Source organism: Cenococcum geophilum, assembly GCF_001692895.1.
Source record: "Cenococcum geophilum 1.58 unplaced genomic scaffold K441scaffold_85, whole genome shotgun sequence".
Lineage (NCBI taxonomy): Eukaryota > Fungi > Ascomycota > Dothideomycetes > Gloniales > Gloniaceae > Cenococcum > Cenococcum geophilum.
This window is the reverse complement of record NW_027137643.1, coordinates 333,160-352,983: the sequence shown is the minus strand read 5'-3', so window position 1 is coordinate 352,983 and position 19,824 is coordinate 333,160. Positions and strand designations below refer to the sequence as shown.

Sequence of the window (19,824 nt, the reverse complement as noted above, 5' to 3'; positions counted from 1 at the left end):
TCTACATGCGTAGTGGCGAATTTCTACAATATTTATTGGCACTCGCCCCCTTACAGATTTAAGAAAAGAAAGACATAGATAAGTAAGTATGCATAATATAGCTTCCGATTTTCTATAATATTAAAATTATTCACGATAGTTAAGTTCGATGAGTTCTACTATACCAGAAGGAAGTCCAAGTACTAGGAGATTATCTCGAAACGCTAAAGAAGAGGGCCGGTGTTCTAAAGGGAGCCGAAGAAGACTTCTTCTCCTATTAGCAATCCAATTCCCTTTTATAAAAAAAATATTATTATAACGTAGATTTTGAGTTTCTATGGCCGCTGTGCTATTGTTGATTATAAGTAGCCCTCGGTCGGTCTGAAGGCATAGACCGTCTCCGGAAAACGCTAAGGTGTGAACTGAGTAATTCTCAAAGGTGTGCAGGGCCGCACCCGTCGCTGCGTCCCAGACCCGGACTGTCGCGTCGTACGAAGCCGACGCGACCAGCTTACCATCTGGCGAGAAGACAACGGCCTTGACGTCTTGAGTATGGCCCTTGAGCGTCTGTAGAGCGGCGCCCGTCGCTGCGTCCCAGAGCCGGACCGTCGCGTCGTACGAAGCCGACGCGACCAGTTTGCCGTCAGGGGAGAAGGCGACGGCCTTGATGTTATAAGTATGGCCCTTGAGCGTCTGTAGAACGGCGCCAGTTGCTGCGTTCCAGAGCCGGACCGTCCTGTCGTACGAAGCCGACGCAACTAGCTTGCCGTCCGGCGAGAAGGTAACGGCGTTGACGTATCCAGTATGGCCCTTGAGTGTCTGTAGAGCGGCGCCCATCGTTGCGTCCCAGAGCCGGACCGTCGCGTCGGTCGAAGCCGACGCGACTAGCCTGCCGTCCGGCGAGAAGGTGACGGCGTTGACGTATCTAGTATGGCCCTTGAGCGTCTGTAGCGTGGTACCCGTCGCTGCGTCCCAGAGCCGGACCGTCCCGTCGTCCGAAGCCGACGCGACCAGCTTGCGATCCGGCGAGAAGGCAACGGCGTTGATGTATCTAGTATGGCCCTTGGGCGTCTGTGGAGCGGTACCCGTCGCTGCATCCCAGAGCCGGACTGTCGCGTCATACGAAGCCGACGCGACCAGCTTGCCATCCGGAGAGAAGATGACGGCCTTGACGTATTGAGTATGGCCCTTGAGCGTCTGTAGAGCGGTGCCCGTCGCTGCGTCCCAGAGCCGGACCGTCGCGTCGGTCGAAGCCGACGCAACCAGCTTACTGTCCGGCGAGAAGGCAACGGCCTTGACATATCCAGTATGGCCCTTGAGCGTCAGTAGAGCGGTGCCCGTCGCTGCATCCCAAAGCCGGACCGTCCCGTCGTCCGAAGCCGACGCGACCAGCTTACCATCCGGTGAGAAGGCGACGGCGTTGACATATTCAGTATGGCCCTTGAGCGGTAGAGCGGTGCCCGTCGTTGCATCCCAGAGCCGGACCGTCCCGTCGTCCGAAGCCGACGCGACCAGCTTACCGTCTGGCGAAAAGGCAACGGCGTTGACATATCCAGTATGGCCCTTGAGCGTCCGTAGAGCGGTGCCCGTCGTTGTGTCCCAGAGCCGGACCGTCTTGTTGTCCGAAGCCGACGCGACCAGCTTGCCGTCCGGCGAGAAGGCGACGGCCTTGGCCGATCCAGTATGGCCCTTGAGCGTCTGTAGAGCAGTACCCGTCGCTGCGTCCCAGAGCCGGACCGTCTCGTCGTCCGAAGCTGACGCGACCGGCCTACCATCCGGCGAGAAGGCGACGGCGTTGACGTCTTGAGTATGGCCCTTGAGCGTCTGTAGAGCGGTGCCCGTCGCTGCATCCCAGAGCCGGACCGTCGCGTCGTACGAAGCCGACGCGACCAGCTTGCTGTCCGGCGAGAAGGCGACGGCGTTAATATATCCAGTATGGCCTTTGAGCGTCCGTAGAGCGGTGCCCGTCGATGCGTCCCAGAGCCGGACCGTCGCGTCGGCCGAAGCCGACGCGACCAGCTTGTTGTCCGGCGAGAAGGCGACGGCGTTGACATGTCCAGTATGGCCCTCGAGCGTCTGTAGTAATGAGCTCCACTTATCCTGTACCTCCCACAATCTCGTAATCCAACAGGGCATCTCGCCCTCAAACTGTTTGCGAACTAAGCTTCGCTGCGGCGCGAATACGAGAGCAGAGCAATATGTCTGCAGAGGTGCTTCCTCAATAATTGATCGGTTGTAAAGAATGAAACGTCTCGAGTCGTGGATAAAGGCATGAAGGTTGGGGCTTTTGATAACCTTGGTAACATAATTAGCCCAACATTCGCCTAGTCTTGTGACATAACTCACATCTATCATGTCTTCTAATACCTGGATCGCATGAGTTCCCTCAGAAATTTTGCCAATTAAGCTAAGGGCTTCAAACCAGTGCAGCAAGTGCAGCCGTAAAAAATCGTGCGTTTTATCATAGTCCTCAAGCTGAGCGTTGCTTCTCCTTAGATGCTGGACCCAATACTGGCAGGCGTACTGAAGGGCCGTCGGAAGACCTGTTTTTATGTTTTGCTCTGATACGTCTCTTGCAGTAACGCCAGGTTCTCGCAGGGCGCAGATATCCCTCCTAAGTGCTGCAGACATCAGGTCTATACAGTAATCGGCTAGTAGTTGGTGTGCCTTCCTCTCATCAATCCAGAAACGCAGATCATTGCATCTTTTTCTATTGACCAGGAAGTCACGGAATGAGGGGTGGTGTAGGCGAACAGGGAGGTTTCTATCCTTGCGAATATCTAGAATCGCATGGAGATCTTCAAGACTTTCGTCTATGTCTTTCTCCGGGATATTGACTAACCTAGCTAAGGGGCCAATTGAGAGTGAGGAGAAGAGAGTTACAATAGCACCCAGCACTTCTCTTAGCATGCTACAATGTTCACTCTCTTCCTGTTGGTCAAAGTCAGCGTGAATAGAGTTCTTCAACACAGTGAGATAGATTCCATCGAGGCCTCTTTCGGGCGCAGTTATGCAGACATTGCTGTCAAGAATAGCAGAGAGTCGCTTCTCCGCAAAACGTCCGCCATCCTTAATAAATCGGCAAGCAGTCGCAGCCCAAATAAATAATCCAGCTGCATGCTCGACTATCGCCCTAATTGTTTTCGCATCTGGCCAGTCCAGAGCAAACCCACGTAGCTGCCGAATTATATTAAAATTATATTCCACAAAAACGCGAATGTCCTCGTTCACAATCGAAGGAGAAATATCATGAAGAATAAAGTCCTGGTGTTCGGTCTTAGGAATCCTAGCAAACCCATTTCGAATGGAAATTTCGGGTCTACTGGTTATAAGGATTCGTAATCGGACTTTCCTTAGCGATCGGGCCTCGGATAGCAGGTGCACGATTGTTCGGACATCGTCGTCATTCTCGCACTCATCTAGCGCATCGACTACAAGGACCAAGGATAGCTGGGGAGCACCGCTCTTTCGCTTCAATAGCGGCTCCAGAATAAGTTGGCGCCACTGTTCCTGCGGGGCTCGGTTTACAATCTCGCTGTTCTGTCTTATAGCATCACAAATATAATCTCCTAGAGGATCCGAGGTGTGTGCGAGCTGCGTAGCAATGCTAGTAAAGAATTTGCGGGCATGTCGGACGTCACCCCCGATATCTCTAGAGAAGAAGAAACTTGCTGCTAGGCGGCGTCTANCATGGTAGTAGTGAGCGATCGTGCGGGCAATAGTAGACTTCCCGGTACCAGCTAATCCTCTCAGCCAGAAGATGGGTCTCTTATCGCCTCCGTCAGCCCATTCTTTTATCTCCCGAAGGAGGTCCACGCGGGTATTCTGAATGCAATCAGAATCATTGCGCCGATCGTAACAATTGAAGGGGGCTGCGCTGGCAACCGACAGCTTCTCCAAATATTGCCTTTGTAGTATCGTGTGCGCTTCTTCGAAAATGTCCTTTTGGTCGACGATAGTGTCGATCAGGTTCTTTGTGTTTAGGTCAAGGTCCTTCAGGCACCCGGACTGTTCTTCGCTAAACTGAATAACTCGTTCCCTGTCACTCATATTGTCAGCGGTACCAATAATAACTCCTATTTTCATAACTGACCTCAAGTCCACGACAACACGCAAGTTTAGCTCATCCCTTAATCGCGCTAGCCGTTGTTCCAATGACGCGATGTCTTCCTTGCTCCAGACGCTTCGCAAGGCTTTCCTGAAACTCTTCCACTTCTGTTGTTTCCCTCGCACCTTGACTTTATTTAACGCTGACAGCAACTTCTTCGCAACGATGTTACATGATTGGCAGAGCTCCCGGAGTGCTGTGTCGTCGGCAGAGTTGGTGGAATCCTGGAGCGTGGTGCTCAAGAGGGCAAGATCATCCGTAGCCGTCTCGATGTCTACGTTCTCTACTAACGCCCCGGCGCCGGATTTGTAGATCTCAGCCGTTTTGGAGATGAGCCCCCCACAAAAGTCCACAAATTGGATGATATTTCCGGCGAGTCCAATGGCTGCAACGATCTCCATATTTGTAAACGTGAAGGCATGAGTGAATATCAAAAAGCCTCGTCCGTTTCGAAGATCAAGGATACGTGTTCGCGAAGACTGAAAAAAAGGACCAAGGCTGAGGAGGGATATTTTGCGAGGGAGTCTATTTACGCCTCGCGGCCTAATGCGGCTCGTGGCTTTGATCTGTGGCTGTTAAGATTCGAGGCAAAGGCTCTCGCGCCAAATCTTGGTCCCAATAAGCTCGCGGGCACCAAGGCAGCGAAGGTGCATCGAAGGCGTCTGGGCGTGGGGCTTGTTGCCGTTGTGGCTTCCCTTCGCTGCTTATCTCTGCATCTCCGTTGCATCCGTTGCATCCGCCCTCACTGGTCTTTGCACGCGCAGATGACAGCGCCAACACACCGCATCACTGTTCCTCCCGTCCTCGTGATCGACTTTACTATTCCTGCAATAACCCGTCATTGGCCCCAGGTCCGCTAGGCCCTGACTGCTTCCTGATCCTGTGTGGTTCTCTCATCTGTTTCGGCATTCCCCTGTAAATCGTGCCAAGGGGAAGCTGTGCATGGCATTTCTTGTCAACAACAGCTGCCCCATTCGTCCGTCTTCTATAACCTGCACAGCCCATCTCCCCACCTTCCCCCTTGCGATAACAGCTCCGTTAATGGGACGAGGAGCCTCATGTTATGCCGTGACTTGGGAACCCTTGGAGTCGAGTTGTGAGCACCATGTAATAGACCTGCGCTAGGAACACCTGCTATATTAGGTTTGGCATGTTTCTACACTATCTTGTTGTTTGGCATACAGCACACTTCCATACGACCTCTATTCATCACTATATAACCGCCAGCATTGCCGGAATGATGCGCAGTACGGAAGTTCCTTACGCAGGTCATCATGCGCTTCATCAGTTTCCCAGCTCTCCTTGCATCAGCCATGGCCTTGGCAGGCCTGTCGTTCGCTGCTCCGTTGGCTAACGGAAAGGACAAACGTTCATTCGTTGAAAGAAATGGCATGAACTATACAGTCTTTGAACATGCCGCCACTGGCGCAAAGCTGGAATTCGTGACGAACTCAGGCATCTGTGAGGCCACCACTGGAGTGAACCAGTACTCTGGCTATCTGTCCGTGGAACAAACATGAACATGTGGTTCTGGTACGACTTACGTGACTCTTTGAACACAGGGTGATACTAAATATAGTCAGGTTCTTTGAGGCTCGGAGTAATCCCACAACAGCACCGCTTGCAGCGTGGTTCAACGGTGGGCCGGGATGCTCGAGCATGATTGGCCTCTTCCAGGAGAATGGACCCTGCCATTTCGTGAACGGCGCAAGCACGCCATCACTCAATCCATATAGCTTCAACGAGTATGCAAACATGCTGTACGTCGACCAGCCCATTGGCGTCGGCTTCTCCTACGGCACTGACTCGGTAACATCTACCGTTACCGCCGCACCGTACGTCTGGAAGCTGCTGCAGGCATTCTACACGCAATTTCCACAGTATGAAAACCGCGATTTCGGCATCTTCACCGAATCTTATGGCGGCCACTACGGGCCTGAATTCGCGCACTACACCCAACAGCAAAACAGCGCCATCGACGCCGGCTCGGTGACAGGCCAGAAGATCAACCTCGTGGCGCTGGGTATCAACAACGGCTAGTTCGACCCGGCCATCCAAGAGAAAGCCTACATCCAGTTCAGCTACAACAACACGTACAAGTCGCTGATCTCGCAGTCCAGCTACAACTCGTACATGTCGAGGTACAACTCAGACTGCCTGCCGGCGATCCAGGCCTGTACCAGCTCCCGGTCCAACTCGGCCTGCTCCAACGCCGACAACACGTGCTACAACGACATCGAGGGCCCGCTGAGCCAGGCCGCCGACTTCGACGTCTACGACATCCGCGAGCCTAGCGACGACCCCTATCCGCCGGAGACGTACGTCACGTATCTGCGGAGCTCGGCGGTCGTCAAGGCCATTGGCGCGAAGTCGACGTATCAGGAATGCCCGAATGCGCCGTACAACAAGTTCTCCACGACGGGCGACGGTAAGATTTTCTCCCCTAGCTCCCTTGCCCCATCCCCTTTATTCTGTCCCCTCTAAACCGGTAACGAGTTTTCCCGCATGCTGACCATGCCCAGATGCCCGCTCTTTCCTGTCGACGCTGAGCGCGGTCGTTTCGACCGGCCTCACCACCCTCATCTGGGCCGGTGACGCTGAGTAAGTTCCTTTTCTACCATCGCATCTCCTACCCCCATTCTCTCTCGCTCTGTCCCTCTCTCCGTCTCTCAGCACTTCCTAACCCTAAAAACAGCTGGATCTGCAACTGGTTCGGCAACCTCGACGTCGCCAACTCGATCCAATATTCCGGCCAATCCACATTCGCCAGCAAGGCGCTGGCGCCGTACACGGTCAACGGCGCGCAAGGGGGCACGTTCAAGACGGTATCGAACCTGTCGTTCCTGCGTGTGTTTGGGGCTGGGCATGAGGTGCCTTATTATCGTGAGTTTTTTTTCTCTTTTCCTCTAATCCCGGGAGTGGGGAGTTAAGGTGTTTGGACTTCGGGGTTTGGATGGCTAATAGGCGGACAGAGCCGGCGCTTGCGTTGCAGGTGTTTAAGCAGACAATGATGAAGGGGCCGATTGCGTCGACTTGAGGGGTTCAGTCGTGTAGGGGGGTGGAAAAACGAGAGCAAGAGCGAGAGCGGGAGCTGTAATTTTTTAGGATCGAGATTATGGAGGATGAGTTCCCCGAAAGAGAAAGGAAAAGGAAAGTGAAAGATGCATTTATAACCTTATATGTAATTTCCCTACTCCACAGCTTAGAGCTTAGCTACATATTACGACGCAAACTCACCTAGATACACCCATGTTTCCAAACAACCCCACCTCCGCTTCCCTCTGGATTTAATTAATATAATAGCAGGCAAGGAAAGGAAATGTTCACGCTTGAGCAATACTCAAGGCAGTATCCAACAGCTGTCTCACGGTTGAAAACATTCAAGAATCCCTATAGTCTGCGACTCCTTGAGTGGCCACGCCAATGCCTTCAAGAGCTTGCCTCGAGCTACGTGGCCCTATTCATTCAGGCAGCATCGATTAATCTTCAAGCCTCTTTAGAAACAACAGGCAACTTTCCAATGGTCCATTTGTTAACGCAACCGCTTCGACAGATCCACCGAAATATTCAACTCTGGACTCTCGTACAGCGGCCAGGATGCACCTCCTTCTGGATCGATGAACTACGCTTGTTGCGCTATTGTTGAACGGACGATCAGGAATGAGAACTCTGTTTATTAAAGAGGGCTCTAGAAGCTCTNTTATATACATCAGGTAGGTCCAAATACAATGACGACGACGTCGTCATGTAGTAGGTCATAGTTAAGAGAAACAGGTAATGAGACGTTCGATGAGACATACGAGCTCAAGATACGAGACAACTGAGACATAGTTCGTATAGACGATCTAGGTCGTCAGACAGTATTACGATGGTAGTAAGGAACTTCGATTTAGGTCGACACACCCCCCCAGCTGCACAGAGCCTTCTGGGCTGCTGTAGAAATACTAAAAAGTTACGATAGCAATTTGGTGTTAAGTCAAAGGAAATCCTCTATATATTTACCTTGCCCAAATATTATTTAAATTAAATTAAATTAGATCCTTAATATTAATAAGGTTTAATTACTAAACAAACATCTCGTGCTTTTAACGAGGCAGAGCCTTCGTTATGCCGTCTGCTGTTATATCCGTAGTAGGCACCTATTTAATATTAATGCTTCCTTTATAAACTTCCTGGTAGAGCTAGTGGTGATAGATATTAACGTGTTAAAGCTTAGTATTAAGCTCCGCGTTGCTTTTAGTAAGTAGTTAAATTATCTATAGGTTATTGTAATATATTATTTGCTTCTTATTAGGGTTAAATCCGATTTTTTCAAAGAATCGCTGCCACTAAATTAACTTGGTAGCTGTATGTAATAGGGCTAGGAGCTCTGCTTCTATGCTTAATTTTATTACTAACTTCTGCTTTATAGATCGCTAGTTAATTAGCCCTTTAAATAAGGTAAATAGATAACCTTCTGTGCTCTTTTTGCTTACTAGGTTATTGCTAAACGATATATTACTAGCCCTTACGAAGATCTAGTTTATTATATTCTCCTTTAAGTACTTAATCGCAAGAGTTTTGGTTTAATTAAGGTAGGCAATTGCCCTTATAGCAGCTGCGTTATGAATTAGTAACGGATTTTATAAGAATTCTAACAGCTTGCTTATTGTTCTTACTATATCTAGATAAGTGATATTGGCTGTATAGAGCATAGATCTGACTTTCCTCTAATAGGCGTAAGTATCCTGCTTAAAGGCTTACTCTAGATTAGGCTTAAGTTCCTTAATACCTATTAGTGTATATATCTTATAATAATCTTTAACTTTAAAGCTTATCGTAATTTTATTAATATAGAAATCCTAGCTAAGCTAGAGCTTTCTGTTTTTTTTATTACGGATAATTTAAATTCTTAAAAACTAGGTAAGGTTACCTAGGTCTTTTATCTCGTACTTTCTTATAAGGTGCTCCTTAAAGGTTTAGAGCTTAAGTAGATCTTTCTTCCTAAATATAGCTGTAATATTGTTAACGTAAAAGAAGACTATTAGCTAATTATTGTGATATAGGTAAGGTTCCTCCGCCACTAGCTTTAAGCCTTCCTTTTTTAGCGTTGTTGTTAAGTTACTATGCTATAGTAGAGGTAATCGCCTTAATCTATAGAGCGCTCTTTAGAGAAGTAGGCACTTACCTTTAACTAGAAATCTATCTAAACACTTAATATACACGACCTTATTAATTACGCTGTTTGCAAATATATTAATAGTATCGCCTTACTAGCAGTCTAGGTCAAATATTATAATAATAGCTGTCGGAATATATGGACAGAAGTTATGTGGTTACGTGTCGTCGTCGTGTCTTTAATTAGTCACCCTTATGGTGACTAATCAACCCCCTACTTAGGCACCGCGATCCTTACGATCCTCTGCTTTCAAGACCTATTAGACAAGAATTAAATTTAACAGTTAATAGGCCATACAAGTGCACTTGGGTGATACCGACATTGATCAATGGTCAACCTCACCGGTTGGCTATAGAGCAACAAGGTTCACTGCCGCCCTAGCAGCTTCGTTCGATCGCAAGCAGCATTCCAGTACCTAGCAGCAAAACCACACCAGCAGCTACCTCAGCAGCATCCAACCTCAGCCAGCTTAGAATATATGACAAATACGCACGAGACATTCTACAGCACGCAAATCAATACCCAGCAGACCTCTTTGTTGAGCCTATCTGCATACCAGCTTTGACAGCACCCAACATCCAACAGCCCTCGGGCAGTACCCCAGCAGCTACCTCAGTAGCTACCCCAGCAGTACTACGGCAGCGCTCTAGCCGTACACAGCACACCAGCTTTGACAGCACCCAACATCCAACTACCTAACTGCTTTACGCAGTACCCCAGCGTAGCTACGCAACTCAGCAGCAAACCACTACCTAGTATGCTCAGCATACAAATCAACACCCAACAGCCTTATGCAGTACCCCAGCATCACAGCAACCCAACAGCTTCGCGCAGTACCCAATACCCAATAACCCAACAGCCTCGCGCAGTACTCCAGCGTAGCGACGCGCCTCGGCACGTAGCAACGCACCTCAGCAGCGTCAGCAGCATCCAATACCCAAATACCCAGCAGCTCCAGCAGCAACCCAGCAACCTAGCAGCATCAGCAGCATCCAAATACCCAGCTTCCTACCGGGCAAGCAATTAGCTCCAGAAGAGCACCCTATACAAGCTCGACACCCTGCCACGTCGAAATCACGTTAATAACGCGCTCTCCAGCCCCCCTGCTCCTCCGTTAGCATTCGCAGCAGTTGCCAGCGCGCCCTCATCTTACGACAATTCCAGCTCTGCCAGACTCTCAAAGTTCTGCCAGCACGCTATACCTACAATCCCGACACTGTCTGCTACCTTCCTTGCAGATCTGCCACGTCGAAAACCACGTCCAACAGCGCGCCCGTAACGCCAGCGCGCCCCCCCCCCCTCTGTCCTCTGCCCCCTGCCCTCTACCAGCATCTACGGCAGCTACGAACCCTCAATATGGCACAACAGCTCCCTGAAGGATGGAAAAGCGGGAACTGCTCAACTACTGGACGACCTTGTTATATCAACATCTATAACAACGAAGCCCAATGGGAGTTTCCAACTACAACCGCTTATCAGACACAAATTCAGGATATACAAAACACGATTAAGCGACAACAAGATGAGATTCGTCAAGTACGGAGTAGAGACGTAGAGATGCGAACTAGGCAACAAAAAGAGATCCGTGAGCTACGAGCTCTTCTTAAAAAACAGCAAAAAGAGATCCAAGAGCTACAAACTAAGCAAGCTCCGCCAGCTTCACCCTCTTCGTTAACCAAAGCCAAGGAGCCACGGCAGCCAAGCTCGTATAAACCTCCGCAATCTCGAACCTGCGAAAAGTGCTCTACTACATTCCCCTTAGGTCAAGCGCTCTTTAGACATTTGCCAGATTGTCAACCATTTCAGTGTACTAAGTGCAGATCTACGTTCCCCTCGAATACTACTCTCTATAAGCATATTCGGGGGTGTCGTCGTACGAAGGATGTAAACGGGAAGATAGAGGATTAGTTTCAACAAGAATTCGTGCCGACACGCCTACGAATACGACCCCGTTGCTGGCATTATACTGCCACCCGAANGACCCTGTNGCTGGTACCGTACTACTACCCGAACGAACAGACCCTCTACTGCTCCTACCTGTAGTAACCCAATTAACCTTTAGCTGCTCTGCCTGCAGCTAACCAACGCCTTGCTGCCCTGCCTGCAGCACTATATTAACTTTTGGCTGCTCCGCCTGCAGCTGACCCCCATTCAACCGTCGCTGCTCCCCCTATAGCAGACCTACCCTCGCTGCCTTGCCCGCAGCCGACCGATAACTTACTGCTTCTACCTCCAGCTAAACCGACGCCTTGCTACCTTGCTGCCTTGCTACCTTCCTGCAGCACCACAAGTATAAAGAAAGAACTGCCAGTGTCGGAATATATGGACAGAAGTTATGTGGTTACGTGTCGTCGTCGTGTCTTTAATTAGTCACCCTTATGGTGACTAATCAACCCCCTACTTAGGCACCGCGATCCTTACGATCCTCTGCTTTTAAGACCTATTAGACAAGAATCAATTTAACAGTTAATAGGCCATACAAGTGCACTTGGGTGATACCGACAATAGCCATTAAGGCTTTAAATAATCTTGCTGCTAAAGTTACGGCATAGGTGTTTTTATAAACTAACTCTTATAGATTACCTTATATGTAAAGACGAGCTTTAAATCTCGTTAGATATCCGTTAATATTAGTCTTATATATAAATACCTAGATAATAGGTACGGTTTTAATATAGATTGTCTTATTAACAACTTAAAACGTTCCTTAATTTTAAAGATCTGTATACTCCTTCTAAGTAGTAGCCGCGAACTCTTCCTTATATTAATGTCTTTAAAGCTCCTTTTAATTCCTAAGCGGCGGTAGAAGCTAATCGCGGTATAGCTTTTTATAAAATATAAGCCCTATATTAAAGGCTAATCTTTAAGCTAGAAGGCTCTAGTTGGTGATGTTAGCAAGAAAGCCTATATAGATCTTTAATCGTCCTTTAAGTCTCTTTCCTTTAACCACGTTTTGCTCTCCTATATCGCCATTAATCTTCTTCTTTAGCTTAGCTTTATTAGTCGGAATTAGGACATAGTGCGGCTTCTTTACTAAGGTATTTAAGGACGGTAGTAAAGGCTCTAGTAAGTCAGGTTCTAGTATATTAGGTTCTAGTGTCTTATTTAGGGTAGGAAGCCCTAAAGCTAAGTCGTCTTTAGAGCTTAAATCTTGTTGCTTACTACTCTTAATATTAGGCTCTTCCTTATTTCCACCAGATTCCACCTATTGTCCCCCTTTAGTATTAACTCGAATCTTGTCTTAAGTCTTATCGCTTTTATTAGATAACAATTCTAATTCGTTTTAAAGATCCTATATTTAATAGACATTAATAATTTCTAATATTTAGTTAGTTCTAACTTAAAGTATATTCGCTAGATCTAGCTATAAGTTATTATAAAGTAATCGCTTATTAAACTTTACGTCTCTAGTTCTTATAACCTTCTTTTAACTAGGAATATAGATTTGGAATATATTTATTAAATTATATCCTACTAGATATTCTATATAGGCCCTTAGCGTAAGCTTATTTAGGTATAGAATATTATACTTAAGAGGGTAGGCCCTATAGCCGTAGACTTATAGGTGGCCTATATTTGGTTTTAGTGGTAATATACCTATAGCTAACTAGATTTTTTTAAAAGGCGTTTACTACCTAAGTCTTCTACTAGGCGTTTAATTAAGTAAATAGGCAGCTGCTTTATAAACTTTAGAATATAGCTCCTCTAGTAAATAAGCCTTAATTCTTATGCACCAAGCCTTCTATATAATTACCCCCCTAGATTATTTCGCTGGACCGTTCTATAATTAAGTATTAGGTGCTAATCTTTTAATACTAATTCCTTATTTAGCTGCCCATTCCTTAAATTCGCCTATAAAAGATATCTCTCTATTTATATAGATAATAGCTACCTTAAAGCTATATTATTATTTAATAATATTACAATATTTAATAACAATTTAGGTAAGGGACGACTTCTTAGCCATCGTCTCTACCTTATTTATTCGCGTTGCATTATTAAGGAAGTATACCACGTACTTATCGCTATTAAATGCGACTATTCCGGGTATTAAATTAAGGTAGATTCTATAAAAAGGAACTAGTAACTAAGTTAGAGGTCTTCTAGATACCACCTTATAAGCTTTACTTACTCTATATAATTTATATTCTACCATTATTAGGCCTTTTATAATCGCGCCCGTTACTAATTAAGGTAGTTACTTAATTACGTCTTTTTCTATATAGCCCATTTGCTAGTGCTATATATAGCCTTCTACCTAATTTAGCAGAGGCTTTAATAAATGCTTTATTGGCTTTAATTAAGTCGCAAATAAAGCCTTAGGTAAGTTACTTTTTAGCTTATTATATTTAATGGTGTTTTAACCACAGTGGCGGCTATAGTAGGCGTACGTCTTGTCGTCGCTATAGAAAAAAGTGTTCTCTTTATTATTTTAGTAGACTCCCTTATTATTAAGCTTATTAAGATATACTAAGTTGGTATAAAAGCCTAGTATAAAGGCTACTCCTAAGAGCTATATCTATCTCTTTCCTTTTAGGTTATTAATTGTCATGGGACGGGGTAGTGGCTATAAGATGTATGTATTCAAGGAGTCTACAAGACGTTGCGCGATTGATCGTAAGGGTCGAGGGCGTAAGGAGGTGATATACCTACGCGTAGCTGACATAAGCTGTACGTAAGGTGTACGCGAGAGCACGGGGCTCTCCTATGGAGGCCCCTGTGGTGGGGTTCCGTAATACTACCCCCCCTCCTATAGAGGCGGAGCTCCGGCGACGCTGTGGTTACTATATATATATAGAAGGGACACTTAGGGTATAGAAAAGAAGAAAGGGGGGTATTACTAAAGGCTTAAAACAATATTATATAATAAGGCTTAGCATTTAAGAATCCGACTAATTAGATAACTTTAACCGCCGGTTAAAGTTCCTAGATATCTTAATGATATTCCGGTCACGTAATTATACTTTGCTATAATCTAACGGCAATCTAACGGTAATTTGCCCCTATGTAGTAATATATAACGGTTTAACTCTATAAGGGCTCCTATAAAGGATTAAGTATAAAATCTCTACTTAGGCCCGGTTTCTATGGGTTTATATAATAAAAGTCGCTAATTAGATCCTTTGCATTTTTAAAGTCTTTTTATAGTTGCCATTCTAGCTAATCTATATTAAATCCTGTGTATATAGCTCTATAGTAGAGCCGTTGTCCTCTACCTTTACTAAAGTATTTAGAGTTAATAATTCGTTTAACAGTCCACTTCTTATGGTTTTTGTCTTCGTTCTTATCTCAGATTAGTACTAATAGGGGTTTAGGCTATATCTACCCCGGTAAGGGGTTAGGCTAGTGAAGGTATAGTAGCTATAGGTAAAATATAGGCTATATCCTATAGATAGCTAGGGTAGGTAAGAGCTCTAGCTTATATACGGCTCCCCTATTAATAACTTATTTAATTAGATAGGGGCTAAGGTTTTTATAATTAAGTAACTTTATAGGCCTCTATATAGAGATATTATGTATATTTAGCTATACCTAGTCGCTAACATGTATCTCCGGTGGTGGCGTTCTATAATAGTTAGCGAAGTAGGCCTACTTTGCTTAAGCCTAGGCCATTTCTCCCTTGCAGTAGTTAAGTAGATTTTTTATATAGTCTATATACTGGTTAGTAAGTAGCATCTTAAGGCGTTTTCTATATAGCAGTTTCTTATTAATAGGTTCTAGTGGTTCTATGCTAGATTAGGGGTAATATCCCTTATTCGCAAAGAATAGGGTAAGTCCTATAGTAGTTAAGACGTAGTTATTCGCTGCGAATTTACCTAGTAGGAGGTAATCTACCTAGTTATCTTGACTATAGGCGACTACCTATTATAGGTACGCTTTTATGCTAGCATTAGCGTTTTCCGGTTACCTAGTAGTTTTATAGTAGAAGGATATAGATATCTTAACGGAGATGCTAAGGCGTTAGCAGATTCGTCTCTATATATTAGAGCCGAACTATATACCTTAGTTAGACGTAATTAAATTAGGTAACCTATATAATTAGTAGATTTCGCAAAAGAAGGCGTTAGTAACGTCGCTAACGGCTACGCCTTTAGTTAGGACGTAGTGGCGCTCTTTTATAAGTTGGTATATTATTATAAGGATGTTCTTATAGGTATAGCTATATCGCTTATAGGGTGGTAGGTTAATAACGAAATCTATAGTAATATCTACCTATTATTATATAGGTACTAGTAGAGGGTATAGTAGTCCTTAGTACTTTATATTAAAGGCCTTAGCGCGTTTATAACTATAGCAGGCGCCTATAAAGCATTTAACTAAGTCTATTATTTTAGGCTAGAAGTAATATTAGCTAAGAAGCTTATAGGTTCCTCCTCTGCCTAGGTAGCCGCTTAATTAGAGGTCGTGGGCTATTTAGATTAGTTGCCGTTATAGATTTTCTAAGTTAGGGATAAATAGACGGCCTCTATAATAGAGCCTGTTCTCTTTTACTTTTAAGGCTGCTATATTAATCTGGCCTAAGCTTTAGAGTTTAGTTGACAGTATACAGGCGCCGGCGGTTTTTGCGGTAATAAGTTAATGCAGTAATAGGTTAATAGAGGTGTTATATGCCGTAGTAATAACATCGGCAAAATATGGTACCCTTTTAATGGCCTCAATGGTTGGTGGTTGACGCAATTGGCGCGCAGTTAAGGTCATTTGGCAACTCGACCGACTAGCCTATGTCGTGTTTTTTTGATATGCAACCTGCGCGCAGCCTACGCGCAACCTGCGCGCAACCTACCAGCAATCTGCGCATTTGGCAACTATAATTATATTTACCTCTTTTATACTAATAGTATATTTTAAATAAATAAAAGCTATTTTAAAGCTATTTATAAGGCTAGCAAAATAAATATTATTTTAGATAATTTAATATAATATAGCGATGGTTCTCTTCTACCTATCTACTTATTAACTTACCTACCTGCCTATCTACCTACCTGCCTACATTGCCTACCTATCTACATTACCTACCTACCTATTTACCTACCTGCCTGTATCGCCTACCTATCTGCATTGCCTACCTATCTGCATTACCTACCTGTCTACATTGCCTACCTATCTACATTACCTACCTGCCTATCTACCTACCTGCCTGCATTGCCTACCTATCTATATTATCTACCTGTCTGTATTGCCTACCTATCTACATCGCCTACCTATCTATATCGCCTACCTATTTATATCTACCTACCTGTCTATATCTGCCTACCCGTTAGCATCTGCCTACCTATCTGCATCTGCTTGCCTATCTGTATCTACTTACCTATCTATATCTACTTACCTATCTGCATCTGCCTACCCGTTAGCATCTCCCTGTTTATGCCTACCTGTCTGTGCTACCTTGATTTAATTAATTAATTAAATCGTTTATAGTGTTTGCTGGCTAGTTGTTGTTGTCTAGCTCTGGCGATAGTTGTTTGGTTCTGGCGACGGTCGTCTAGTTCTGGCGACGGTCGTCTAGCTCTAGCGATGGTCGTCTGGTTCTGGCGACGGTTATCTGGTTCTAGTAACGGTCGTCTGGCTCTGGTAACGATTATCTGGTTCTGGTGACGGTTGTCTGGTTCTAGTGACGGTCGTCTAGTTCTAGCAACGGTTGTCTAGCTCTGGCGACGGTTGTTTGGTTTTGGCGATAGTTGTCTGACTCTGGAGACGGTCGTCTGGTTCTGGCGATGGTTGTTTGGCTCTAGCGACGGTCGTCTGGCTCTGGCGACGGTCGTTTGGTTTTGGTAACGGTCGTCTGGTTTTGGCGACGGTCGTCTAGTTCTAGCGACAGTTGTCTGGCTCTGGCGATAGTTGTCTGGCTTTGATGACGGTCGTCTGGTTCTGGCGACGGTCTGGTTCTAGCGACGGTTGTTTGGTTCTAGCGACGGTCGTCTGGCTCTGGCGACGGTCGTCTAGTTTTAGTGATAGTCGTCTGACTCTAGAGACGGTCGTCTGGTTCTGGCGACGGTTGTTTGGCTCTAGCGACGGTCGTCTGGCTCTGGCGACGGTCGTCTGGTTTTGGTGATAGTCGTCTGACTCTAGAGACGGTCGTTTGGTTCTGGCGACGGTTGTTTGGCTCTAGCGACGGTCGTCTGGCTCTGGCGACGGTTGTCTGGTTCTGGTAACGGTTGTCTGGTTCCGGCGACGGTTGTCTAGTTCTAGTGACAGTTGTCTGGCTCTGGCGATAGTTGTTTGGCTTTAACGACGGTCGTCTGGTTCTGGCGACGGTTGTTTAGCTCTGGCGACGGTTGTTTGGCTCTGGCGACGGTTGTTTGGCTTTGGCGACGGTTGTCTGGTTCTGGCGACGGTTGTTTGGCTCTGGCGACGGTCGTCTGGTTTTGGTAACGGTCGTCTGGTTCTGGCGACGGTTATCTGGTTCTAGTGATAGTTATCTAGTTCTAGCAACGGTCCTCTGCTGGCTGCCGTTCTAGTGCCTCCCTAGGTAGGGAGGATGTAAGGAAGGAAGGGTAAAAAATAAGGCGGCTACATAGGCAGAGACACGTGTAGACGCTATCGGGAATATAGTGGGGACCCGATGCAGAGCTTCGTGTAGAGCCTCCGTACGCAGAGCTTCGCGCAGAGCCTCGTGCAGAGCTTCGTGCAGAGCTTCGTGCAGAGCCTCCGTACGCAGAGCCTCGCGTAGAGCCTCGTGCAGAGCCTCTGTACGTAGAGCTTCGTGCAGAGCTTTGTGCAGAGCTTCGTGCAGAGCCTCCGTACGCAGAGCCTCGCGCAGAGCCTTGTGCAGAGCTCTACGTAGAGCTTCGTGCAGAGCCTCCGTACGCAGAGCTTCGCGCAGAGCCTCGTGCAGAGCCTCCGTAGGCAGAGCTTCGCGCAGAGCCTCGTGCAGAGCCTCTGTACGTAGAGCTTCGTGTAGAGCTTCGTGCAGAGCTTCGTGCAGAGCCTCCGTACGCAGAGCTTCGCGCAGAGCCTCGTGCAGAGCCTCCGTAGGCAGAGCTTCGCGCAGAGCCTCGTGCAGAGCCTCTGTACGTAGAGCTTCGTGTAGAGCTTCGTGCAGAGCTTCGTGCAGAGCCTCCGTACGCAGAGCTTCGCGCAGAGCCTCGTGCAGAGCCTCCGTAGGCAGAGCTTCGCGCAGAGCCTCGTGCAGAGCCTCTGTACGTAGAGCTTCATGTAGAGCTTAGTGCAGAGCTTCGTGCAGAGCCTCCGTACGCAGAGCTTCGCGCAGAGCCTCGTGCAGAGCCTCTGTACGTAAGAGCTTCGTGTAGAGCTTCGTGTAGAGCTTCGTGGTAGAGCTTCGTGTAGAGCTTCGTGTAGAGCTTCGTGTAGAGCTTCGTGTAGAGCTTCGTGTAGAGCTTTCGTGTAGAGCTTCGTGTAGAGCCTTGTGTAGAGCCTTATGCAGAGTCCTCTAAGTAAAAAACTGTGTAAAAATTCATTTGCGTAATTACGCATATAACTTTACCTTAATTGCATGTCAAGGAATATACAGTTAGCTTTTTAAAGTTGTTAAGTAGGTTAACTGCGGTGTTTATTTAACTTTTAATAGGTTAAGTAGGTAATTGCGTGTTAAGGAACATGCAGTTAGCTATTAAGTAGGTTAACTACGTGTTATTTAACTTTTAAAGTTGTTAAGTTGGTCAACTGCGTGTTATTCTGACGTTTTAGATGTTGTTTAAGTTGGTTAATTGCGTATCGAGTTGGTCAAATTGCATGTTATATTACGCGAAACGCGAAAACCAAAGTCTACTGAATCTCATCCTGCGAATATTTTCCCGATGAAGCTTATTAATTTTAGGAGGTAATTTTAGTTTCTATGGTTGTGGAGGAGCTAAGGAATAGTTAGCTCTATTATATTATGGTAGCATACCTAGGGCTAAATTCCGTGCTTTTAGGTATTGTGTTTATTGTTAGAACTGGTTTATAGGGGTTATTTTTAGACTAAGGAAGTCTTATAAGCGGCGTATTAAGGCTATTAGGCTTAGTACCTTATACTTCTAGCCTATATATATTATTTAAAGTTAAAACTAGAGAGAAAATCGTTCCAGTATACCTTTAGCGTTAGTTTAGCTATTTTATAGTTATAAAAGTACTTTAAGGTTACAATAATACCGTAAGGACTTTAGTTGGCTAGTTAGGTTTCTGCTAAAGGAGAGAGTCTTAGTTAGAATCTCTAAAACGCTTATATATAATCCGCAAGAAGATCCTTATTATAGATCTTAATAGTTAATATTTTATAGTAATAAGCTTTAGATAAATAAGAATATACACTAGGTAGAGGAGACCGTTAATTACCTATTTAAGAGAGGACGCCTTATATTAACGTAGTTTAAGAAGTTAGTCTTAAGATAAAGTTATTATCCTGGTATAAGTGAGCTAGAATAAATGCTTAGTAAAAGTATCCTTTAAGGTCTTATGAACGCCCTTCTTTGCATTTAGGCGTCTAGATAAAACGTAAATATATTTTTCTTCCTTTTATAGAAAGGTCCTTTGTTCGTATTATTGCTATAAAGTGCTATAAACACCTGAGAAGTTTATATAATAATTTTTAATAGAAGTAGCGAAACTAAGGAAAGCTTATACGTCTTTAATGCAGTTA

The 19,824-nt window shown here is 45.8% G+C and overlaps 2 protein-coding genes across 2 annotated transcripts; one reads left to right on the top strand and one right to left on the bottom strand.

Annotated features, from left to right (window-relative positions):
• Positions 1 to 126: 126 nt before the first annotated feature.
• On the bottom strand, positions 127 to 4,765 carry K441DRAFT_742148 (putative WD-repeat protein; the record flags this gene model as incomplete). Its single annotated transcript, XM_067654382.1, has 3 exons — positions 4,073 to 4,765; positions 1,492 to 4,024; positions 127 to 741 (listed from the first exon to the last, which is right to left on the bottom strand). Exons 1-3 carry the CDS (start codon positions 4,486 to 4,488, stop codon positions 127 to 129), a joined length of 3,564 nt encoding a protein of 1,187 aa, XP_067496998.1. The 5' UTR covers positions 4,489 to 4,765.
• A 596-nt stretch (positions 4,766 to 5,361) lies between these two features.
• Positions 5,362 to 7,124, top strand: K441DRAFT_682573 (carboxypeptidase S1, CPD-S1; the record flags this gene model as incomplete). The annotated part of the gene is made up of 6 exons (XM_067651595.1): positions 5,362 to 5,588; positions 5,671 to 6,126; positions 6,169 to 6,515; positions 6,610 to 6,688; positions 6,783 to 6,970; positions 7,060 to 7,124. The coding sequence occupies 6 exons, from the start codon at positions 5,362 to 5,364 to the stop codon at positions 7,122 to 7,124; spliced, it is 1,362 nt and encodes a 453-aa protein (XP_067496997.1).
• Positions 7,125 to 19,824: the final 12,700 nt, after the last annotated feature.